We start from the raw sequence: 26,328 nt of genomic DNA, 5'->3' as shown, positions 1-26,328 counted from the left end.
TTTTTTTTTTTTTTTTTTTTTTTAAACAATTCTCTCTTTCACTCCTCCCCAAAGCACTTCAGAATTTACAGACACATGAGACCTTTGAAATTAGACTGCTTGTGGCTCGGTATTTAACAAGTATGTTTCCAAAAGTGCAAAATGTACCTCTACAAGTCTTCCCATCAAGCTGGAGCATAAATCCAACAGGACAGCTGCAGTGAACTCCAGTTGAGGTATCTTTACAAGTCCGGTCACAGCCACCATTATTTACAGCACATGTTTCTAACAGAGCAAATAAAGATAACATGTTAGGAATGTTAGAAGGGAAATAAAGTAATATATGGTACTAGCAGTGGTCCATCCATTTTTATTCACCCCCATTACAGATTTCGAGAAGGAAGAAAATGTCTGCATTTCTTGTATCTTTTTCTGTCTGCCCAATTTATCTATGTACAAGTTATGGATAGACATCTGGCTGGAGATAGGCAAGACTCCCCACTCCTCCTCCAACTTCCTGGGGGGGCTTCCTCAAGGCTCTGTACTTCTCTTCTCCCTATGCATCCTATCTCTTGGAAATTCTCATCCAGAAAAACAAATTAGGCTGTCATCTCTGTGCTATCTCTCTGCTCCAGACCATTCTTCCCCTGCACAAATTAGACTGTTGGCCTGTCCTTCTAAATCTTCTCCTGAATGCCATCAGCTCAAATCAGCACAGCTAACAAAGAATTCCTAATCTCACTCCCCAAAGCTCTCTCCACTGCCTCCTTTCTCAATCACTGCAGAGACCGCCATCATCTGCCTGTCACTCTGGCCCAAAACCTAGGCCTCATCTTTGACACCGCTTTCCTTCCACAAAGCTTGCTGTCAAGAATCAGAGCCTGCAGCACAGCCAGTCTCCCAAAAAAATGAGTGCAGCTGACCTGTAAAAGGCTGCCTAACTGGTTATGCCACCTGACCGACTGGAAGAGTTTTAACTGAGTTTTAACACCAGCGGCAGATCAGTGGCTGCTTAAAGCATTCACCCTTAGGTATGATGGGTCCTGTTCCCGCTGGTTCCCAGCCCTGCTTCTGCCTTTTATCCAGCCCTGCTCCTGTCTCACCACACTCCAGGTAACCAAGTTACAACCCTCAGATCTGATTCCTGATTCCACTCAGGCACTTGGGAACATAGGAACAGCTGCAGTCTGCCAAAGAACTGCATGAACACCACACAGACTAAGATGCCCAGGCTGCCCCATATTGGACAAAAGAAGACAGAGTGTGGCTCTTGGCCAGAAACTTAAATCAAGCTGCCCATCCGCCAAACTAGACTATCAATACATATGCCCCTTCAAGACTAGACAATGGGTTAAGCCAGTGGCCTTCGTATTACAGATGCCCAAGTGCTTGAAGAGCCACTCTGTCTCACTTTTAAACCCCTACATCGAGAGTGCATACCCAAAACATTTCCATCTGCCATAAAAGACGGGCAAGTAGTTGGTCCACTGGATTCTCAACTCTCAATGAGTTAGGGGAAAGCTGCAGTTCTTGGTGTGCTGGAAAGGCTACGCTCAAGGAACCAGCAAGAACATCCATGCCCTAGGATGAGAATTCCACCCAAATTATCCTGAGAAACCAGGACTCAACGGAGATGCCTTCTAAGGCAGGGGAAGCACTGTGTGGGCCTGGAGCAGAGCAAGTTCCTGAGCAATTTTGCCTTCTCCAGTTAACTCAGTTCTGACCTATGGCTCCAAATTCGAACATATGACTTTGGCTCTGGCATCTGATTCTGACTCCTACCGCCAGCTCTCACCCCAGTCTGCAATCCCTGGCTGCTGACTCCTTTTCTCACCAGTCGGAGTGATTCCGGCTCAGACCATTTGGCCTATTCCACTGTCTAGGCACGACCACCCACATCCTGGCCACAAGATGTCAGGCTATGTTGAACCCTGCCAATTCTTTCAACAGAACGTCTCTAAGATAAGCCCCCAGATCCATGCACATAGCTAAAACTCTCAAGCAAGCTCTCACCATCTCATGTCTCAATTACTGTGATACCCTTCTCTCTGGCCTCAACAAATGCAATCTTGTGCTACTGGCATCCATTCAAAGCGCTGCATTTTCCCTAGCCCTTTGCTTTTGCCATGTCATCATCCTCACTACATCCCTCCATTAGCTCCCCCATCTCAAGCATGCCAAACAAACCATTTGTCTTCATTTTCAAGGCCCGCTTCAGCCTGTCCTCACCAGTGTTCCCTCTAATTTTTTCCACCCATGGGCAGAAAAAAATGTATGTACCACCCATAGAACACATGCTGCTGGCTGTGGGCAGCTATGGATGCTCTGCTAACTAGCACCTGAATCTCTCCTGGGTGACCACCCAAGGGCTCAGCTTACAGAGAACACTGTTTACCACCCTACCTGTCATGACTTTCACCACTGGGAAGTCGACTCCTGCCTCGATAGCCCACTTCAAATTCCAAACAAACGCATTTGTGCTTTCCCCCATGCTGCCCTTGACAGCTGAGAGGCGCCCCCCACAAACATCTGCAAAGCTAACTCATTATCCACCCTCAAAATTCTCCTTTGCCTTGATACCTATTAAAAACAAAACTCACCATGACAACAGTGATGCTGAGACCACTACTTATCATACTGACTGATGCTATCACACTGTTTCCTTGCATTCCACCATTGGTTTCTCTCTTGCTCTCTGCTGCTGTCTGATTTTTATATTGTAGTTTCTTTGGAGTGGGGAACATCTTTTTACACTAGGTTTGCTCGTAAGTGCTGCAGTAATATAATAATAAGCTCCCTAGCACAGAACAATCTGTCTCAACCCCAACTGTGCATCAGCTACAACAATCAAGAGTGAACTTCAACTCCAAACAAATCTTTCATCACAGTGAAAGGCTTCACACATCACCCTTCAGCGCAATAAGATAAATACAGAAGAAAGGGTGCACCTTTATTGTTAAAAGGCTAATACTGCACCCAAGTCTCATCTTCCGTACACTAGATTTAATCTGTTGTTACTCTACTTCAGAGAGAGAGTTAAAATACTGGTCAACCCTTGAGCGATTTGCAATAAGGTTAAAGGCTGCAGCTATAAATGGACCTTAACCACGCTCCCATAGCCAAGTTAAAACCTTGGACAGTTGCAGGCTTTAGACCAGATATGGACATAGCGCTAGTTCCTGTCCAAACTGCAATTTAACTCTATGGTGACGTGGGCCCCTAATTTAGCAAGAGCTGTCGGCTCAGGGAGCCGGAGGACAAAAGAATTATGTGACAAAATGATTAACGTTCTGTGACGCATTTAAAGAGACTAGAACCCTGCTTTCCATCAGGAGCTGGATGCTAACAACGCATGTCTCAGAGGCAGGAAGGATTGTCATTTTGAAGCTCTGGGGTCGGCTTCCAAACTTGTAGTGTGATTTTGGGCAAATCCTTCAAATCCCTGTGTGCCAATCAAAATGTCCAGTATCAAGGAGGTTAAAGGCTTTCAATTTAATCTGAAAGAGATCATCTGAGTAGGCATTTGGTGAGTTCTGAACAGCAGACTAGCCACAGACTGCTGAACCCAGTAGACAGAGAAGATAGAGAGAAAGTTTCTTGGCTCTGGTTCAGCTCATGCCTCTATATACCTCATGGGTACTTATTTACTATGAGGCACAGCCTTTCCTGAAAGTTGAGCAAGCCTCCACTGAATTCAATGTGTAGAGCACATCTCTCCCAAGACAGACTTCCGCCCATGGTCACAATAACTGTGTTCGACGACAGCTATTCAATACAGTAAGCATTCACCATGCGACTAGTTAAATAGTGACAGAGACACAATAATATCAATCCTGGAACTTTTCCTTGCAATAAGCCCTTTTGCCAACTTTGTCCACATATCTATTCTGGAGATACCATCACTGGACCTAATCATGTTATTCACAGAATCACGGGCACATCCTCCTATTACCTCAACCTGCACCACATTCGCCATCATGTGCCAACAATGTCCACATACCATGTATACAGGACAGACTTTAAACACTCTTCGACAAAGAATGAATGGAGACAAAACAGACATCAAAAAACTCACGCATCTGATGAAGCGGGTCTTTGCCCAACAAAGTTTATGCTCCAAAATATGTTAGTCTATAAGGTGCCACAGGACTTCTTGTTGTTCTCGAAGATACAGACTAACACAGCTACCTCTCTGATACTTGTCATCAAAAAACTCCTAACTCACAAACCCGTCAGCCAGCACTTTAATGGAGCGGCCCATTCTGTCAATGACCTGAACGTCTGCGTTTTACTGAAAAGGAACTTTACAGAGAGAGTGCTCAGAACTCTCATTTATATTCAAATTCAACACATAAACATGTGACTTGAACTGGGACAGCAATTACCTGGCCCATTATAAGGGCTCTTTCACATACTTTGTTTTATCTAACTCTTGACTTTCTTACCCCACACCCTCCTCCTGCTGCCCCTCTGCTCTTCTGATTTGCCAACCTTGATGACAATTTTTCTGATTTGTCCACCTTGATAACAATTTTTGGTTCTCTGTGCTTTATATATCGAGTCTGTTCTGATCTGGCTATGATCTGAAGAAATGGGCCTGCCCCACAAAAGCTCATCACCTAATAAATTATTTTGTTCGTAGTGCTACTTGACTGCTTTTTTGTTATGACTAGTTAAGAACTCCTACAATAAACCAATGGGGGCACTTTTACCCATGATCAGCCGCCGTTTCACTCGCTTGTCCGCATCAGCTGCTGCTGTGGCATTGGTCTCAGAGATCTCAGCTACAGCCTCCTCTCTTTCTGTAATGCAAGCACAAGGGATTGGGTCGGGGGAGGAAACCAGTGAGCGGTGGTGCAACTGTTGTCACTTAATCCACTGGCTGACTATCACACAGGTTCCCAAACTGGGGAGCGTGTGGGGGGGTGAAGAAATTCCTGGGGGGAGCACAAGGCGACCCAGCCCCCTGCCCCGTCCATCCTCCCCATCCCAAGAAGGCGCTCGCTCTGGCATTACCTCCTAAAAAAACTGAGTTAATGATGGCTTCTTGCAGTGTGGGGTGGGAATCCCACAGCTGCACACCGGAGCCGACATCTCAGGAAGCGTGTGCACTGCTTCCCCTCCCCTAACAGCCAGCATCTTTCCTGAAAGGCCGGGTCTGTTGCCCACCGGCGATCACCTTCCGCCTGCTGCCTTCCTGGGGGGGGAGGCAGGGCGGGAGGAGCCCTGGGTCTGCGCCAACTGTCCCTCACTTCCCACGGCAACCGTGAGCTGCCTGAGCAGTTAGAACTGGCGCAGACCCAGGGCTCCCACTCTTCCCCTAATCACCATGCAGGAAGGCAGCCAGCAGAAGGAAGTCGCTGTCAGGCGACCAACCTGGCTTTTCAGGAAACGTGCCAGGTGCTGGGGGAAGGGAAGCAGTGCATGCGCTTCCTGAGACCCCGAGCCTGGCACGCAGCTGGGGACCCCCTGGTACCATCAGAGCTGCCCCCTCCCATCACCCAGACCCCCCACAAGTACCCTGCCCCCTGCCCCAGCTCCCACCAGTGCCCTGCTCCTGCCTCCAACTCCTGGCCAGACACCTACCCCCAGCTTCCTGCTGTATGCTATTTTCCACCCAGATTCTGCACCCCATCCCTATTCCACTCACTGGCAGTCCTGTCCCATATACTGGATCCCTCAGAGTGCAGAGGGGACCACAAATTCCACTAACCCTGGAACCCCAGAAGAATTAATCTGGCCTGAGGCTTTGAACCTCAGTCCTACCTACCCTCCCCCCAGGGGGCTGGGGTGCCAGAGAAGGGAGCTGTCTTAGTTGGGGCCATATTAGTGGGGCTTGGCATGGCTTGGAGGTGTGAGATTTTTGTGGGGGGGGCATCTCACTTGTGTGGTCCCTGACTTATTTTTCTGTGGGTCAGTGACCCGACTCAAAACATGTTCCACGCCCCTATCATAAATAAAGACAATGCTGAATGTTTGTGTTGGACATATTTTATTTAAAATGACGCCTAGCCAACAAGCCCCCAGTCCAGGCCAAGCCCCCATCTGGCCATAGCAGAATAACACCCCTGCATCCCCACATACACACCTCAGTCCTGAGCCTATCATACATCAGAACCCTGTCCTGAGCCTCTCACATCCCCAGTCTTCTGCCACAACTCTACTGCACAGTTCACAAACTGAATATCTATGTCCCGAGCCCATCATACGCCCAACCTGAACTCCTGCACCCTAACATCCACAAGCCTGTGGTTTGCTCAGCACTCCCACACTTCACCTGACCCCATCACTCTACAGCCTGGAGCCCCTTCTCTGAGCCAGCAGCCCCTTCTCCACCTCTTCCCACACCTAAATTCCTTCCCAGAGCTTGAACCTTTGATCCCTTCCCACACCCAAATCCCTCATTCCCACCCCAGAGCCCATACCTCCCGTCTCAACCCAGTGAGAATGAGTAAGGGCTGGGGATCGCAAATGATGGAGAGGAGGGGAATGGAGAGGGCAGGGCCTCAAGAAAGGGGCCAGGTATTGGGTCTTGCCCTGACATTTAAAAAGTGATCTAAAAAGATTGGAGACCACTGCCATAAAAAAATTTTAAATTTCAAACCACAAAATGTGAATTTTCTGTTCTTTTTTTCTTTGCCTTTCAACGTGGAGGGGTACAAATTGAATTTTTTATTAAAAGGGGAGTTGGATAATGGTAAAGGAGAGGTGGGGGGTGTGAGGGTTTCTCAAAAATCAAAAAGAGGATGTGATGCTGCAAAGTTTGGTAACCACTGGACTACCGTATACGACACTCCTTTTGAAACCCAATTATAAAACAAAGCTAAGCTCTACAACTAGCCAGAAACCATCAGAAACAACACACAAAAATAAACAAAAACATTAAAACACCCCAATTAAAAATGTGATAGCTTTTCTGTTGTTTTGTTTTAATTTGCCTTTCAAATCCCTTTGTATTCAACTTGAAAAAAACTTTAAAACAGAGAGGCAGAAAATACAGTAGATGTGGTGACCTGAACAAAAGGCAAGATATCAGATTCTACATACCAGTGTCCTGCCATTCTGATCACCCACTGACTAACGATGGTTGGGTTTTTGTTTTTAATCAATGACCAGAGACTGGTCATGAAACCATTTGTGTTCTTCAACCATTTCTCTATGTAGGAATGGATGCCTTTCTAACAGATACCCTTTGAATTCAATCAGAAACTATAGGTTAAAGGCAAGGATTGGTGAAATTCCTGCATTATACAGGAAGTCAGACTGGATGATCCTAGAGGTCCCTTCTGCCCTCTATAAATCCATGAAAACTTAAGAAACTAAAAGGAATTGTTCCTTGGTTAATAATATGGGTGATGCTTCACAGGAAATAGAACAAAATAGACTTAAGCAGACTTTTTTTAAAAACTTCTGGGCCAGTTCTTCTGTGCTTTTCATGAAGCCTGAATGCAGCCTATAACGAGCAGGTAGCACGTCCACTAACAGAGGGAAAGCTCCATGGAATGCCTTTTCTCACAGTCTGGTGTTCCCCAGATAGTGGAATGCTCTGGAAGTAATTTAGAGCAGCCCTAAAATTCCTGTAAGATACTCCAAAAGCCAAACTGGATCCCAATTCAGGGAGAGCAGAAATGTGATCTTGCACCACTTCTCCTTCACACTCAGTCAACCCTTGCATCAAGCACAGGTTGGCCAGATCCATGGATCAAGCCCATACTTTCAAAGATTTTGTAGTTAGCCTCTATGTAATTTTTCAGCAATATAACTGGACCATATTACTCCTGCAGAGACGGTAAAGCTGTGACACTCAATTACATAGCAGTCATCAAGAGAAAAGAATTCATCCACTGGTTACTTACCAAGGCAGGTCCTCCCATCCGACTGCAGTGTGTATTTCGGATGACATCCACAAACAGGCCCATCGTCAGCCTCCTCACATATATGCTGACACCCACCATTCCCATGATTGCATGTCACTGGAAAGAAAACACAGAGTGGAATCTCAACTGTCCAGATCCCTGCATGGGATGGAATTTACCCTTCTCATGTGTGACTCCCAAACTAGAGTTTTCACTATTAATTGATGGATTTGTACAAGGACATTCTGGAAAGCCACTGTTTTTATCTGATATTTCACTTCATCAAAAACACAGGGTCTACATGACGTATCACCTTAGCACAAGCATATACACCACTGCCCAAATGAGTGATCAGCTGCGGAAATGACAGAATTCTATTTGTTCTAAGGATCAGTATGAACATATAGACAGCTGCATACAAATGCAATCCCTTTGGTTCCTGGCCAGTTCAAATCCAGGTCTGCATTCACATGCCACTCCTCCTTTCGGTGCTTCTCTGCAGATATGGGCACAGCCATGGTCTTTATTCATGCAGCTCCTGCCATCTGCAAAACAGCATACATAATCAGTATCCTTGTGTGTGTCTTCAGATGCAGGTAACAGTTCAGGTACAAACATTAGCCCAACTTGTATGTAAACCGCAGACAACTTACATTTCTTGAAAGACTCTACTATATCTGAACAAAAGAAAGTAAATAGCTGATATGCCAGAAATAAAAGGAACCCAGTCCTGTTAAAGGTTAAGCAGATGGCCTGCACTGTGATTTCCCTTTCCTTAATCCATTATTTGTTTGTCTCTTCTAGACTGTAAGGGGTCTGGGGCAGGGACCACATATTTTGATAGGAACTAAGGGATGCTCAATACCTTGCAGGACCAGACACAAAGACTGTAATTTCCTCTTTAGTCATCCCATAAAATAGCAAAATGAGTTGCTGTGGGGCAAAGGAATATTCAGCTTTATTCTGAGATGTACAAAAGTCAGAAGCGTCTCACATCTTTGCAAATTACTGGCCTTGAGCAATAGGTTTGGAGAGCCACATTTCCATCATGGTTATCAGCAGTCACATGTACTGTACCTAGGGGCAGCAAGAAATTTGCTGTTTTAGGAGCATCTTAACCTATTCTAATTTCCACTGGACTCTTTCTAATTCCAAACAGTACATTTTAACGCCACCTCTGGGGGCTTACCAAACTGGAGATTTAGTCTGAGATAAACAGAATGAAGTTTGATAAGGACAAATGCAAAGCACTCCACTTAGGAAGACACAGTTTAGGATCATAGAATCATAGGTCTGGGAGGGACCTCACGAGGTCATCTAGTCCAGCCCCCTGCTTCAAGCAGGATCAACCCCCACTAAATCATCCCAGCCAGGACCTTGTCAAGCTGGGACTTAACCTTGAGGGATGGAGGATCCATCACCTCTCTAAGTAACGCATTCCAATGCTTCACCACCCTCCTGGTGAAGTAGTTTTTCCTAATATCTAACCTACACCTCTCCCTCTTCAACTTCAGACCATTACTCCTTGTTCTGACATCTGACACCACTGAGGACAGTTTCTCACCCTCCTCTTTAGAGCTCCCCTTCAGGAAGTTGAAGGCTGCTATTAAATCACCCCTAAGTCTTCTCTTCTGTAAACTAAACAAGCCCAAATCCCTCAGTCTATTCTCATACGTCTTGTGCTCCAGCAACTTAATCATTTTCGTTTCCCTATGCTGAACCTGCTCCAGCACATCCACATCCTTTTTATACTGGGGGCCCCAAAACTGCACACAATATTCCAGATGTGGCTTCATCAGTGCCTAACAGAGGGGAACAACTCTAGATCTGCTCGAAATGCTCCTCCTAATGCACCCTAATATGCCGTTAGCCTTCTTGGCTACAAGGGCACACTGCTTACTCATATCCAGCCTTTCATCCACTATAACCCCTAGGTCCCTTTCCCCTGTATGACTGCTTTAGAAGAGAGAAGACTTAGAGGGGACATGATAGCAGTTTTCAAGTATATTAAAGAGTGTTACAAGGAGGAGAGAGAAAATCTGTTCTCCTTGGCCTTCAAGGATAGGACAAGGAGCAATGGGCTTAACGAGCAGCAAGGGAGGTTTAGGTTGAACATTAGGAAAAACTTCCTAACTGTCAGGGTGATTAAACACTGGAATAAATTGGTTACGGAATCTCCACCACAGGAGATATTTAAGAGTAGGTTAATAGACATCTACTGGGGATGGTCTAGACAGTGCTTCGTCCTGTCCATGAGGGCAGGAGATTGGACCTGTAGTGTTCTACGATTCTATGATTTATATGTAACTCCACCTCTGTGCTGTGTCTCTGAATAGCTGAATACAATTTAGTACATGCAAATGCAGTCTGGATCCAAATAAATAAATAATATGAAATCAATTGATTTCTCCTTCCCTTTGGTGTACCTCATAAAGACATCTCATTGTTTTGTGTCTGTCAATTATGATGTGTTCACACTTGAGCACTTAATCTGCTTCTGGCTGTTGTGGTGATTCAAGTGGCCCCTGCCAGATACCGCACTCAATTAAACAATGAGAAAATGTTCCTTTCATTATAAGACCATTTGCCTTTTTCCATCTAAATCTGTGGCCTAACCATTGGCAAGACTTTACTCTGCTTTTCAGCACTAACGAAGCCAAAGTTTATTTTAACTCTGTGTGCCATAAAGGTTTCACTGTATCCCACAGATATTCTGATGCAAAGGTTCATCCCCTTATTGGGATTTCCTAACCACTGAAGTACAGCAATAAAAACATGCAACTGCTCTGTTATTTCATTCTCCATTCCTTTAGAATTACTTACAAAAATAACATCACTTACAAGATTGTGGACAGATCCTCTGGTCTGGCTGAGCTGTGCTCAAAACCACCTGGAAAGGGAGTCACTCAGACAATGCTAAACAACCAGAGGATCCTCCTTAGCTATGTTTAGGGCAGCTTTATACCTGCTTTATTCTGGGGTTGGAACTTTAATCTTGTTCATTTTCTTAGGGCCAAATCTGATACACAGGGCAGATTTTGTGGGGCCCATGAAAGCTTATGCTCCAAAATATCTGTTAGTCTATAAGGTGCCACAGGATTTCTTGTTGTTCTCAAAGACACAGACTAACACGGCTACCTCTCTGATACTAGGGCAGATTCACTGGCTCTAGGGAGATCCACTGAACCTTCCTCCACAACTGTTGTTGCTGCAACCTCTGTCCTCAATATTGCAAATTCAGCCTATATTTAAAGTAACTCTCATAGCTACTGTAGTAGCATCCATGCAATAGGGGGATGAGGAGGTGGATGGTGAGCCACCACGGTCCCTACTCCAAGGGTCTTAAGGAATTTTCCACCCCAGCTACAATGCGTTATTACCATCTCTGCTTCTAGTACTGCTGAGGTACTATTAAAAAGTCAACAATACATCAAAGAGACAGAATGGAATCATGATTCATAAAGCCAGACGCTCCTTGATACAGCTGGAGGTCAGGAAGGAAGGGCAGTGCAGGAGTTTGAGCATTTCCTTTGGATTTAGGTTCAATTTTCCAGTTGCATATCCTGTGTAACCTTTCGCAACTCTCTCTAGATATCACTTCCAGCTGTAAAAATGAATAATGGCACTAACCTACCTCATAGGGCACTGTGAGAATGAAGACGTTACAGGCTGTGAGGAGCTCAGACACTATGTTAATGGAGACTTTATAAGAACCTAAGATAGGTCACATTTTGGTCTATCTAGGCATCATCTGTAAGGAATTCAGTGCCTAGACGTAGCTCCTTGAAGACATTGCAAAACTGTTATGATGAAGCAGTTCTCACCGGGGGAGCAGCTGCTGTAGTAACAGCAATCCTGGATATCAGGGCCGAAGCACATTGACAGAGCTTTACGCATCACTTCTTAAATATCCACACATCACTGTGGGCCTCCACCTTAATCTATGATGAGTGTCACACTTCACACAAAGAGCATAACACTGCAAAAATTTGAGCACGACACAATAAATACAAAACACACAATCCTTGCACCACCACAACTTTTGGCTGGAATATGACTGTTAAACAAAACATGAGATTCCAATTACAGAAAAGTTGGGGTTCATGAAAGCTATGAACTTTCATATGGCTCAGTTGTGCAGAGCAGAGTACTGTAGATCTTAACTGAATCCTCCTGTAACCCTAAAATTAAGGAGGCAGGAGAGGAAGCTGAATGCTACTTCAATGGAAAACAGTGGGGGCGTCCCAAGGAGAGCATACTTTACAATAAACTGTTCTAAGGCAGTGTTACATTTTAAGAAACGGAGTTTCAGGACCATCCACTTTTGTTTTCTTCCTGGCTAACATAACTACTTAGAGAGGACTCTGGTCAGTTTCTTCAGACTTGCTGGCTAATCCTATTGAGGGCTTAATTCTGTGCCCACTGAAATAACTCCCATTAACTTCAGCAGAAGCAGAATCATGCTCTGAAATTTAAAAAAAAAAAAAAAAATCAGAGCAAAGCCCCATTGTGTAAAAGAAAATAGGTAAAGTGTGCATTTTCAAAATATATTCTCTTTGAAATGATATTGTTAAAGGAAGAAATATATGTACAGGGGAGCTGGGGTCAGTCTTCCATGCACATTTAGCTACATTTTAATCAGACAATTACTTTGCATATTATGTTCTACACATCCCAGATTGAGGCTACAATATTCTTCCTCTGATAAGAAAGCTTTAATTAACAAAGGAATGGATGCTACACTGCTTAGATTATTCTGCTCTACTGGATTTTTGATTCCTTTCCCACACTGAGAACAAAGATGCCTTAAATCCAACAGAACAAACAAAAGAATCCAAAGATCCCCACATGAAAGCTACCACCCACTATTACAGTGTCAATCAAGGAGCTGCGCATTACATAAAAGATCACAAATTAGCCTTATTAATGCTAGTGCTTTTGTGGTATTTTTAAGTTTAAACATGCAATACAATCCCTCTGTGAGCTAAGAGATGTTAAGAAATCATTAAGGCTACATCTACGCTAGAGAGTTTTGTCAACAAATCCAGCAGAGCATCCAGATAACTAGCGCATGCTGTCGACAGGAAACTGGCAGAACTCAGCAGTTTTGTCGACAGAGTTCTGCCGTTCCCCCAAGAAGCAGCCTCTCGACAGAGATCTGTTGACAGAAAGCAGTCTAGGTGCCCTGGTGGGCCCTCTGTCAACAGAAAAGGCCTCCAGGGTGCCTCACACCTTCCTTAGAGGATGCCCAGTCCGCAGCATGCAGCACTCTCAGGTCCATGCCTCCGGCCATTTTTAAAGCTGCAGGGATCCTCGTAAACCCTGTGGCAGGAAACTGAGAGCTGCTTGTCCCCACACCTTCAGAGCCACTACCATTCGCCCGACCTGGCAGAGATGACAGAGAGCCAGGCCACTCGCAAGCCCCAGCCCTTTCAGGGAGCAGCCTGAGAACCCAACCCAATGTGAGCCCCTCCTGGTCTGGGGCTGAGGTCCAGGACATGCTGGACATGTGGGGCGAAGAACAGACCCTCCTCAACCCCAAACCCAAGCAGAGGAATGCCCCCATGTATGCCCAGCTGGCCACCACCCTGGCTGTATTGGGCCACCCCGCCCACACCATGGAGTAGGTGTGGGTGAAGGTGAAGGAACTCCTCCAGGAATACACGTGGAGCCATGACACCAGGCACAGATCTGGGGCAGGGCTTGCGACCTGCCCCTATGACAGAGAGCTGCATCATGTCCTGGGGGTGGATGACATGTCCCCTCTGCCTGCCCCCACCAACACAGCAGAGGAGCCCCCCCATTCATAGCTGGAGGAGCAGTAGTATCCTGGGACCCAACCCCTGCTGGAGCCAGAGGTGGACACGGGGTCTGAGGTGAGTGTGAGCATTCTCCTCATCACCCTAGAGTCAGGTCCCTCCAGCCAGGCCACCTCCAGGGTGTCCCCAGAGCTGGGGGAGGGTCCCTCTGGTAAGTATCCCACGTGCTGCACATCCCAGGGCATGGAAGGCAGGCACAGATGGGGCATGCTATGAGCATCACCAGGCCAGCTCAGGTGGGGACCTTGCACTGCCGTCCTGGCATGTGGAACCATGTGCAAGGCAGCATGTTCCACCTGGACCCAGCAGGCAGCACCCGAGCACAGGCACCGGCCTCACAGGGTGCTGGATGAGCTCCAGACCCAAGAAGGGGTGGCCCTGCCAGCTTCTGCCATGGCTGGAAGAGAATCAGCCATATGAGCACCAGCTTGACCCCAGACACAGAGAAGAGTGCGGCTCCCAGCACAGGGGCATGCCGGCAGATGAGAGTCAGCGCCTGCTTCTGCGGACAGTGCTGCAAGCCACACTTTTGTAAGAGGGCCCCAGGGAGGGCCAGGCTCTGCCTGGCTCACTCGCCATCCTTGCAGGGACCCCTTTGGCTGCCAGCCCTTCGACTGTGGGCGGGGGGAGGATGGAGGCCCACAGCGATCAGCCCAATCCCTGAGGCACCACAGAGTCGCCATGCAGTGGGGCGCATTGTGCAGGCCACATGCGCCAGGACATCCCCATCCCATGGCTTGGGGGGTGTTAGTTGCTGCTCACAGTGGGAGGCAAGGCCTTAGAGGCTGTGCTGTGCGAACGACTTACCATCTCTTCTCCTTGTCTTCCTCACAGCTGAACCTGCACCAAGCAAGGGCCAAGACAACAGGGTGAGCGAGGACCAGAGCGATCCAGAGCCAAGGCAGTGCCAGGGCAAGCCAGCACCCCCACACCAAGAGTGCAGGCCCATGGCTGGAGGGACCATTGCTGGGCAAGCAAGGACCTCCAGAGGTCCCACACTGCCACCCTCTGGAGGCTCATGGACCTCTTGGAGCAGCAGCTGCAGAACGACCAGGAGTAGCAGTCACAGTCCTGGAACCAACTGATGTCCCACTTCAACTCCTCCACCAGCATCTGGTGAGATCTGTTAGCCCCAGCCCACGTCCGATGCCACTCCCCCGACCCCCACCAGCCATCCCCCCGCAGGCTTCCTGGAGTTTTGGCAGTGGCTGAGGGCCATGCCCACTTCCATGCCATGCCCACCCCCTCTTCTTCTCACATCCTCTCAGCTCCCCTTGCCAAACCTGACCCCATTGCAGCCCCATCTCCTCCATAGCTCCCCACCCCGCATCGCACGTCTGTCCCCTACTGTACATAATTCACTGGTTTTACAGTTGGTAAATAGTTTTTTATTACAAAGGTTATTCACAACACATTTATCTTTGTTTAGGTAAAAAAGCTGTTTGAATACCACCCCTGCTTTATTGGGGAGGGGTCATGGTGGGGACAGGGTAGGGATGCGGGCCTGAGGCCCCCACTGGGGGTGCCCTGGGGAGGGTCATTGGGGGCCGCAGGAGAAGCTCTTGCTTAGGGCTTTGTGGATCCGCAACCTGTACCTATGGGCTTGGTGGATCAGAGCTGTGCTTTGCTGCTCATAGCCACAGCGGGCATCTGCCCCTGACCCTGAAAGGAAGGATTCCCCTCTTCCCCTCCACAATGTTGTAGAGAGCACAACACATGGCCACAACCTGGGGGACGCTGTGCTCCACTGCGTCTAGGGGAGGGAGCAGGCACCTGAAGTGTGCCTTCAGGAGACCAAAAGTGCACTCAGCCTCCATCCAGGCCTGGTTCAGGTGGGCATTAAATAGTTCTTGGCTTGCATCAAGCTGCACATTGGAGGGCTTCACAAGCCAGGGCGTGAGTGGGGATGTGCACATCCCCAACTGCTAGCTCCTGGCGGGGGACAAAGGTGCTCACCTTCACCCTCTGGCACAGGCCAGAGTTACAGAACACCCATGTGTCATGTGCCTGGCCTGATCACCCGACATGAACAGCCATGAACTGGCCACAGTGGTCAACCAGAGCCTGCAACATGATGGCGAAACATGCCTTGAAGTTGATGTATTTTGCCACACTGTGGTACAGGATACAGATTGGGATGTGGGTCCCATCGATAACCCCAAAGCAGCTGGAGAACCCAGGGCAGCAAATCCACCCAGGACTGTGTCCATGTCTGCCAGACAGACAACTCTCTGCAGCAAGAGCATGTTGATGGCCGTCGTGACCTGCAGAGGGAGGGGACCGAACACACATCAGGGACTGAGGGAAGGATTCTCCAGCCCTCTCCTGTTTCCTCCCCTGTGAGCTCTCTGGGAGTCCCCCACGTGAGGTCACCACCACAGCAGCAGGGCTGTGAAAGAGTGGGATTGTATTCTTCCCCATCTACCTCCAGCACCCCTTGCACCTCCAACCCCACTCCCTGAGGGTTTCCCTTGAGTGGACTGTCCCCCATCTCCCTCTGTGTAGGGACAGCAGCCCAAGAGTGCCTTACCTTCATGAGGAGGGCCTCAACAGTGGACTTCCCCACACAAAACTAGCTCCTCATGAAGCAGTAGCTATTGGGGGCAACGGCAACCCACTTCTCCACAGAGATCATAGGCCGCAACCAGGTGTCCTGTCTCCAAAGGGTGGGGACGAACCAGGTGCAGAGCTCCAGAAGGGTGTCCTTCCACATTTGGAAGTTCTGGAGCCACTGCTGGTCCCATCAGTCGCAACTGGTGCTGTGCCTCTAGATCCACCTGGGCACCCAGAGGGTGGGAGCAGGTAAGCCCATGCAGCAGCAAAGGTGGTGCCAGGGTTGCCCTCCCTGAGGAAGAGGACAACGGCCATGATGAGGTTCAGCAGCTGCTGAAGCACCTCTGAGTGGGGCCAGTGCAAGCCCTGGGGCAGCTCTGGCACCAGGGTCAGCTGGAAAGCTTTGTATCCCTCTCATCAAGCATCAAAGCCCTGCTGTAGCAGCTGTGCTGTCCTCCATGGAAGTAGGTAAGTCTCAACATGGGCAAGGAATGTTGGGGCGGGGCAGGCTTTAGGGCACGCTTAGCCGGGGCTCCCAGAAGGCACTGCAGGCCATGCAACCCATTCTGTTGAGAGAGCGGCTGAGCTGTATGGCCACAGAGCAGATTGCTTTTTTGATCTGCTTTGCAGTCTGGTCACAATCTGACAACAGATGTTTTGTCAGAAGGTATCGTCAGACAGTAACTTCTCTCAATAGATTGCTTTAGTCTGGACGTAGCCTTAGAGAATTAACAGCTTCTTTTCTGTTAAAGTAATTTCTTTGTGTGCATTCGTCTCCCAAAGGAGAAACTGTTCAAGCAGCTACTCTGGTAAAGTTCACTGAACTTAAACAAATGGTTTAAATGCTGAATTGAAAATTGCTCAGTTCTGTGCATGTGGACTTCAGTCACTTCACCACCAAAAGTTAAAATGGATCTTACAAAAAAGGAACCACTTTTTAACAACAAAATTCCCAATGTCTGAATAGTTAAATGTACTTTGACCAAAAAAGCTCTAAATCTAATTTACCAAAATAAGGATATTACATGGACAAGTGCATCCAAATGTTTTACTATTCACCAGTCACATGCTTCATGATGGTGTTAATTTAAAAAATCAGTTCTGACAAATATAAAATACTTTTATATAAATACCAAAGTAACGATAACCAATGTGAGAATAAGTGAAGTGATTCAATCCTTATGCAGCCATATCAGGACAACTGCGTGGGGAACAAGGAAGAAAGGTAAACCCAGTTAGCAAACCCTGCTAGGCACGGAGGGAGGGTGCTGTACGAAGGCAGGGTCATACTCATTACCATAAACGCCATTCTTTGTGAACACTGAGGCTCAGAGTCAGGACAGTCTTGTGCAGGTGCACAAGGAGGTGTGGGGAAAGGATGTCCCCATACAAAGAGTGACCACAATCTTAGTACTGGCCCCACTTGAGCACATCCTAGGAGAACGCTGGCACCATTCACTGGGTCAGATATCCTGAGAATGCTTCATCCTCTCCCCACCAACTAGAGAATGGGGCTGACCCTGTGTAAAGAGAGTACTGCTCTGTTAAAAGGGGAACATATTTTGGCTGTCAAATATCTACAGGTAAAACAGCACCAGGAGCTTCCAGTGGTGTGGTGCCTCTAGGCACCAGCCCTCAGATGGCAGTGTCTTTAAATCTCATCCTAATGAGCCAAATCCTGAACCTCCTAATTACGCTCATTGACTTTGGCCAAAAGAACTAAATAACCATGACAGTGATGGATCCCTAAGTGGAGTTGGACTATGACCAGAAATGGTAATACGAAGCCACATCAGGATCACAATGTTCTATTTCTATGGTGACATTCCGCTGGAATTAGCTAAATTGGTATTATGAAATAAATTCAACAACAGAGAGAAAAGCTGTAGATAGGTAAGTGATTTATCCCTATTACTCGTGCAATGTCCTCACAAAACATCTGTTCTGTCACTTGCAGCTGAAGAGGCATAAATCCAGGGCATGTAGTTAAGGACAAATTATGATTGTGTCCAAATCAGTGGGAGGTTATGAGTCCAGCTGAACTATTCAAGGCTCAAACAGAATCAGAGAACCAGCTGGAGTACCACTCTGGTCTGGGCCCAACCCACTACAGTAGATGACTATCACTCCTACCTATTGCCTCTTATCTAAAAACTCCTTCAGTGCCTCAGCTCATAGCCCTGAGCCAAACAATGTACAGCACAAAGGATAAGGGAAGATGTTCCCCAAGAAGCAGATAATCCAATGCTACCTCATCATGCATACCAGCAGTAGGAATAGAATGGCCTTCCCATAGCCTTCTCACTGAAACCACAGGTCAGGCCTCCATATTTCTCCTGTCCCACCCTCACAACCTCCTCACACATGCCACATTACTGCAGAATCAGAGTGTTCACAATCATCATCGACAGATGTATCCTCACAACAGCCCTAGGAGATAGGGAAGTGCTCTGAACAGAAGCGTTGAGTGACTTCCCCAAAACTACTGAGGATATCTGTGGCAAAGGAGGAAATGAGCTCATACCTCCTGCATCTGGGTCCTGTACCCTAAATATTCTTCCTTATTACAGAAATAGACCAAGGGAGGTGAACACAAATGTCAGGGGAGAGAGGAGGGTCAGAGAAATAGAGAACAGGGAACAGGTGATGTATGGGCACAGAAAAGATTACATGTATAGAACAAGAGGGGGGTGAGGCTCCATTGTGGGGTAGAAGAAAATGAAAGGGAAGAACGAAAAGAGGTAATGTGAAGAGATGGTTTAAAACTATTAATTTTTCAATGACAATAGAAATCTGAAAAACACTGGTATTCTCAAACCATTTTAGGTTAAAAAAAACAAAACAAGGGTTTTGGTTAAAAAAAATAATGGTTTGCACAAGAGTGAAAACCCTGATTGGAAAAGCATAAATTGTTTGCCAAAATGAAAATTTTCTGAAAAAAAATTATATTTTGGTCAAAAATACCCTATTTGGCAAACAAATGTTCGATCAACTTTAGTGTCATGCAGTATTAAGAATCAGTCAACCAAAAATGAGGAAGCAGGTGAAGGGGAAAAGACAGCAAAACTGAGGAGAACAAGAACTGTGAGACAGTAAATCCAGGTAGAGAATTTGCAGAGGAAATGGAAAAGTAACCATAAAGAATGAGGGGAGATGAGATGTTACTCCTATTGGGATAAGACAAATGGGGAGACAGAGTTTAAGGGTATGATTATACTTACTGTGGGTTTGACGCTCTGCAATTGATCCACCAGAGTTCAATTTTGCCATGTCAGCGACGACATGGCAAAAATCGATCTCTCTGCACTTGGCTGTCGGTCCTGACACGCCATGCTGCTGTGTGGAGTAAGGGGCATCAGCGCAAGCCTCAAGAGCCCTGATCTACACCAGGGAACGAAGTCGATCCTGATACGTCAATTCTAGCTATGCTAATGGCATGGCTAAAATTGCATATCTGGAATTGACTTTCATCCCTAGTGTAGACCAGGCCTAAGACATACCATTGAAGAGACAGAGGGAAGAGCACTCCACTAGGTATTAGGTACAGGCATGGGTTTAACCAACTGACTTTGCCTTTAGATCCACCAGAGAGTACCAAATGTACGTTCATCTTGGTCAGGGAACACAAACAAAAAAGGACACTTCCTCCCTCTCTCACAAAGTCATCTCATTTGACACTGTTCCAGACTCTGATCCTACTGTGGACAGCATAAGGGCAACCTGCAGAACCCCCTGTAAGTCATGCATACTCAGACTATGTCTACACTTAAAATGCTAGGGCAGCACAGTATATATTATAGTGCTTCACTGTAGACACTACTTACAGTGAGAGGAGCAGTTCTCCCATCGATGTAGGTAATTCACCTCCCCAAGAGGCGGTAACTAGGTTGTCTGCAAGGCGAGAGGTACCCAGAGCAAAGGCTCCAGCCCAAACACATATACCACAACATTATAACCCCACAATTCAAGACTCTCGAACACAAGTCAGCAAACTTGGCCCAACCATGGGTGTTTTGTTTGGGGCAAGCAAACAATGCACCTCTCTCTTGAACAGAGCTCTAAATGAAAGCTAGCCATGCTTCATGAAGACAACGCTCCTGAAAGGTGCAGAAGGCTTTTGAATCTCAGTGCCATGGGAACAGAGGGCCCTCACCATTTCACAGAAGCCAATCAGAAGCTTACAGTGACACAACCCAGATAAGCAGTACACTGGGGACATCAGACATTAAGGAGGTGCACAGCTGTCAATAAAAGTATAATAGCACAGCTGCAGAGAATCACGAAGCACTGAGAACATAGGACAGATTTTTCAAAGCCAAGAGATTTGGATAATCAATTCCCACTGAAATGAATCCCACAAGAAGTTTCTGTTCTTTGTTTGGAAGGAAAAGACCAATACCTTCGGAATGCTGAATACACGTGTGCTGGTTGTCACTCAGGAAAAACCCTGCCTTACATCGACACTCATAGCTCCCCATGGTATTGAAACAAAGATGCTGGCAACCACCGTTGTTTAACGTACATTCATCCATATCTGAAAAATAAAGACACTGGGTTTGTATCTGCACAGCTGCATTTATTGTCTCGGTAATACATCAATGCCCGGAGGATGATCTCACGCATGCAGCTAGTATAGATTAAATATCTATTTGTGTTCTCGAAGCCATAATGGGTCTATCGACCAGACCTTTTAAAGAGGATTTTTATTCTGGGGCAGAGATGGAGGAAGAGAAAATTACTAATATCAATTATCTTACTTGCATGCACACACAAACACACATACCCCATTCCAACTTATTGTCTCTTAGCATGTGGCTGCTTCTCTATTTCCTGGTTGTGGCCAATGGCAGAAGGAGAAGTTACTGAAATAGGTATAAGGAATGCTGATCTTGTAATACTTATGGCCTCACCAAAGGCAGGAAACATGGGGAACTTCAGAAGAAAGTCTTTTCTTGCAGATATCTTTCTAATTTGGCAGAACCAAGAGATATGAATAATAGAAAAGCTCCAGCTAAGTCCTGAACACTGAAGTTCTCAACTCAACTTTCAAATGTTTTGAATTTCACCTATCATTGATTTAAGCTTTCTGTGGCTTCTTGCTATGATATAAACATTACAGACCTGATTTTCAGAAAGCATGGGCACCCATAGCTCCTATTTATTTCACTGGGAATTACGGATGCTCAGCACCCAGGAAAACAGGCCATACAAGTTTCATGGCAAAATTCTGCTCTTATCTGCCAGTACACAACTACATTTTCACTTGAGGCTTGGCCCTCAACCTGCTCACTGTTCCAGTACAACAGCCAAGATATTTTTAAATTAGTATTTAGCATTTTTCCATAAAATAGTGCCTAAAAACAGGATGAAGCCTTATGTTCTTAGCAATAGGTGAAATCAAACACTCTGATAGATCCTTCAAAACTAGTGAGACATCCTAAGTATTTAAACCAAGACAAACTTAGCATATCATCCTGGTGGTAGAAAAGAATGAAAATAAAAATTAAGTTCCAAGAGGTCTCAGTCGTACTAGAAACAGTTAAGTTTAGATGTTTGACAGTGATGTGAATCTAAGGAATCAATATTTAAACAATCACCAAAACTTTCCAGTACTGTGGATTTGAAATTCCGGAAAATGTTTTGTGGACTATGGCAAAATAATGAAATATTGTTTACTCTCTCTAAAAAGTAATTGTCTCACTGAAATCCAGGCATACATGTCTTCAGGAATAATGTAGGTTTAGTTAACAAAAAAGTGGCATAAATTAGGTAAGTAAAACACAGAAAATACAGTAAGTAAACGGTTAAACACGAAGTTAAATTTGCTGCATGTCAAAATATCCATTTTAATTTTAAATCATACCTTCAAAGGGACACACAAAATTAGGAAGTCTGTGATTTGAACGTCACTGTTTTAAAGTTTGTATTGCCCTAGTATGATCCACTCCCCTCTGCCCCCCTTCCCAGCCCCCACCTCTCACCTCCTACCACCACCAAGAACTATTGTCTCAATGCTGCTTTTCTTTTTAAAAACAGTCAGCCTAGCAATGATGAGAAACCCCTATATTAAACGCTCCAGTGGTGCAGATTCTGGTGTCAGTTACAGCTGTGTAAATTCAAGGCATCACCTGTGAAGTTACTGAGATCAGAATATGACCAGAGGTATTTTCAGCATTCACATATTAGAGGAGTTCTTTGTATGGAGAAATAACGTGCCCTTTATTAGTGAGCTAAAAGAAGTCAGGTGCTCGTTCAGTGAGCGTCCTTAATGTGAATCTGATGGAACCCAACTTGTGTGTTTAAATAAATGAGAGAGAAGATAAGACACTGCCTAATACTAAAAAGTTCAACAAATAGTTCAGTTGCACACTAAATAGCTACCCAGCTTTGGAGCCTTGCACCTTCCAACCTCTCCCTTTTACATAACAACATACAGGACTTGGCCCACGGACGAGACCACCAGCTTTTGTAAACTGATGAAGTTCCAATGAAGACAGAGCGGTTATGCCACATATATCAGGTGAGGCTCTTGCCCTAGAGCTTTAACAGAGGCCTGGTCCCATTTCTAAAGTATCACGTGCTAATATCTTATCGCTCTTGCATGGCTTATACCAGCCTCCAAATTCTCCATTAGAAGGCAAATCCCCTCCTCAAAAGGAGTAGAAATCTCCCAAAGTAACATCCCAGTAATGGCCCCACTGCTCAGGCAGTAACGAGAAGCATTTGTGAGGGGTGCACAGGAGTCTACACATACATGTGAATGGAGACAGTCTCTAACGTTATTGCCCACCACATAGCAGCAAACAAGAGCCACATCCTGTAGAGCAGAAGGGCAATACAATGCTTCAGATTCAGTAAAAATCGAGTTTAATTTCCTGGTTCACCAGAGACTTCCCAAATAACCTTGAGCAAGTCACACGTCACTTACCTTTCCAATCTTTTGGCTCCATCTTCCTACTGAAGAACCAACAGGACTGGCTGAGCTCACACGAGTGTTATAAGGACAAGTATATGAGCAACTGTGAGGTGCTCAGGTAGCATGGAAATGAGGCCCATATCGGATACACAAGAAGAAGGATAAAGCATGTGTATACTCATTATCAAGTAACCACCAAGAAGATAAGAAGAGAGAGCTACTCCACATCTAGAGAGAGCTACTCCACATCTAGAGAAAGGCTACCTTTCTCCCAAAGCTACCACACAGTTGTACTTGGACCTAAATTACACTTCCAAAAAATGTGAAATATTCATGGTATTAAACAGGTCTGTTTACTAAAGTTTTCACAAAGAAGCATGTTAACAGAATAATGATGGATACCTGGCAATTTTTTAATCCAAAAAACTCAAAAGTACTTCAGAAGAGCGTGTCAGCATTATCCCCCATACAGATGAGGAAACTGAGACTCAGACCGGTCACAGAGGGACTGAAATGTCAAAACCTGGAATGCCTTTGTCTAATATGTATCATTCTTGTCCAGATGTCTTCTTTAATGCAGCACCCATGAATCACAGGGTTTTTACTTTCACAGAATTAAGAAGGGGCATATCAGCATCAATATTTGCAGTGTCAGGAAGCATGTTCCTTACCGAGACAATTATGACCATCGTGAGCCAACATGAAGCCATCATAACAAGTACAGCGATAATTGCCTGGAATGTTGAAACACTCATGTACGCAGCCTCCATTGAAGTCACCATCACATTCATCAATGTCTGAGGGACAAAGCAAAAGTCAATATGACAGATGCTTCCTAATTTGTCATGACCTGTCTATGCCATGATTGTATAAATGTGAACAATAACTGCTCTCTTAAATCATCAGTCTTCCAAATAGACTATACTTAGCATATTATTTGTTCAATCTTTCTGAAAAATGACAAGATGAATTTGGATTCCAATCCAGTGTTAAAGTATAGTTTTACTCTTTCTATAGCTGTTTATTAAAAGGACATTTTCTCTCTTAAATGCTGATGTAAATCAGGATTAAATCCATTGAAATCAGTAAAGTTACTAGAGGGAAGAAGCAAACTCTCTGAAACATCACACCCCAGGGCAACTGTCCTCGTCCCCCCAGCCTACCCGCAGCCCCGTCAGCAGGCCTGCAGCCAAGAAGTTCTAAGAGTGAGATTTTCAAAAGCAATGTGGTGATTTTGAAGCACAGGACTCATGCTTTAAATGATTAAGGTTTGGTCTACATACAGTTTTGTACCAGTGCACTATTATGGTGAGGAATGAAGTTTGAGGGTTTGTTTTGTTTGTATTCTTTTGTTTAGATAACAGTTATGCCCATATAGGGCCAAAAGGGTTAACGTGTATGTATGTATGTGTGGCCAGGGGAATCTCAAGTAGGAAAGTTATATTACCCCATATTTGGCTCTGCTACAACTACTACTAGAATTCTGTGTCCAACTCTGGTGTCCATAGTTTCAGAAGGATGATAATAAATTAGAAAGTGTTAGGAAAAAGCCACGAGAATGACTAAAGGATCAGAAAATAGGCCTTGGAGTGATACACTCCAGCAGCTCAATCTATTCATTTTAACAATGAGAAGGTTAGGGAGGTTAACAGGTGTGTTGTGAACAAAACACGAGAAGTCACTCTTCTGCTCTACTCTGCGCTGGTTAGGCCTCAGCTGGAGTATTGTGTCCAGTTCTGGGCACCACAGTTCAAGAAAGATGTGGAGAAACTAGAGAGAGTCCAAAAAAGAGCGATAAGAATGATTAAAGGTCTAGAGAATGTGACCTATGAAGAAAGGCTGAAAGAACTGGGCTTGTTTAGTTTGGAAAAGAGAAGATTGAGGGGAGACATGATAGCGGTTTTCAGGTATCTAAAAGGGTGTCATAAGAAGGAGGGAGAAAACTTGTTCTTCTTGGCCTCTGAGGATAGAGCAAGAGGCAATGGGCTTAAATTGCAGTAAGGGAAGTTCAGTTTGGACATTAGGAAAAAGTTCTTAACTGTCAGGGTGGTCAAACAGTGGAATAAATTGCCAAGGGAGGTTGTGGAATCTCCATCGCTGGAGATATTTAAGAACAGGTTAGATAAATGTCTATCAGGGATGGTTTAGACAGTACTTGGTCCTGCCATTGGGGCAGGGGGCTGGACTCGATGGCCTCTCGAGGTCCCTCCCAGTCCTAGTATTCTATGATTCTATGATTTGATTATAGTATGTAAACACCTACCTGCAGAACAGCAGTTTTGAACCTGAGGGCTCCTTACATTAGCAGAAAAAGATACAACAAGATTTAATGGCTAGAAGTTGAAGCTAGACAAATTCATAGTCGGAATAAGGCATCTTCTCTCCTTTTCCAAGCTAAAGCTTTTCAAAAAGGTACCTGCCATAAATCTGGGGAGCTGGACAGAAGTAGTGCTTGCAGGTTGTTTTTTTTTAAAATCACACACAATATATAATTACATTTGAAATATTTCAGATTCTTAGGCTACACACATGACATAAGGAGTGAACAGCTTGTCACTAGCGTTCCCTGAATCTCTTTTGCAGTCCTAACTATGAATTCTGGCGCACTTGCTATGGCCAAATAGTGTGTAGTACTGCAGTCAATTTACCTTCACACATTTTCCCTTCACCACTGTAACCCAGTTTGCACACACACTTGTACAGCTTTGGAGTGTTTTGACAAATAGCATCTGGATGACAGTCATCAGTCCCTTGGGCACACTCATCCACATCTATTTAAAAAAAAATAACATAAAATGATTAATGATAGATGTCTGAGGGTGCACCACTGCACCATGAGAATGTTTGGTTGGTTGTTGAATAGTCATGTATGTATACATGAACAAGCACATGCATGTGCAATAGATACATATGGACATGCCAGCATGATAGTGGCACATGTGGATGTGTGTGCATGTCAGCCTAAGCTTGAATGATTATGTACATGCATACGTTTGATAAGTATCTGTGTCTATGCATTATGGACTAGATCTTCAAGTGGTGTTTTTCAGTATCATTCCATGGACTTACACTGATTAACAGTAGATGTCTCCATGTAGAAAGGTACGTATCAGACACATACACAGACAGAATTCATCTATAGATCCCCAGACAACCAGTTACTGAAAAAAATTAAGTTTCAAGCCTTTGATGTCACTTTTAGGAA

The 26,328-nt window shown here is 45.4% G+C and overlaps 1 protein-coding gene across 8 annotated transcripts in view; it reads right to left on the bottom strand.

Moving 5' to 3' along the window:
- The window catches only part of SCUBE2 (signal peptide, CUB domain and EGF like domain containing 2), a 68,562-nt gene that overhangs the window by 40,215 nt on the left and 2,019 nt on the right, over nucleotides 1-26,328 (bottom strand). For 7 of the 8 annotated variants that reach the window (XM_074998918.1, XM_074998924.1, XM_074998920.1 and 4 more), the window contains exons 2-8: nucleotides 25,772-25,894; nucleotides 23,795-23,920; nucleotides 20,607-20,741; nucleotides 8,255-8,380; nucleotides 7,836-7,952; nucleotides 4,692-4,781; nucleotides 148-264 (exon numbers count right to left, since the gene is read on the bottom strand). In XM_074998918.1, coding sequence (XP_074855019.1) covers nucleotides 148-264; nucleotides 4,692-4,781; nucleotides 7,836-7,952; nucleotides 8,255-8,380; nucleotides 20,607-20,741; nucleotides 23,795-23,920; nucleotides 25,772-25,894 — 834 coding nt within the window. The remainder of the gene's footprint in view (nucleotides 1-147; nucleotides 265-4,691; nucleotides 4,782-7,835; nucleotides 7,953-8,254; nucleotides 8,381-20,606; nucleotides 20,742-23,794; nucleotides 23,921-25,771; nucleotides 25,895-26,328) is intronic. The other variant, XM_074998921.1, reaches the window with a different exon arrangement.

Source organism: Carettochelys insculpta, chromosome 6, assembly GCF_033958435.1.
Source record: "Carettochelys insculpta isolate YL-2023 chromosome 6, ASM3395843v1, whole genome shotgun sequence".
In the NCBI taxonomy this organism is placed as follows: Eukaryota; Metazoa; Chordata; order Testudines; family Carettochelyidae; genus Carettochelys; species Carettochelys insculpta.
Note: the sequence above shows the minus strand (reverse complement) of the source record. Positions and strands in the feature narration are given on the sequence as shown.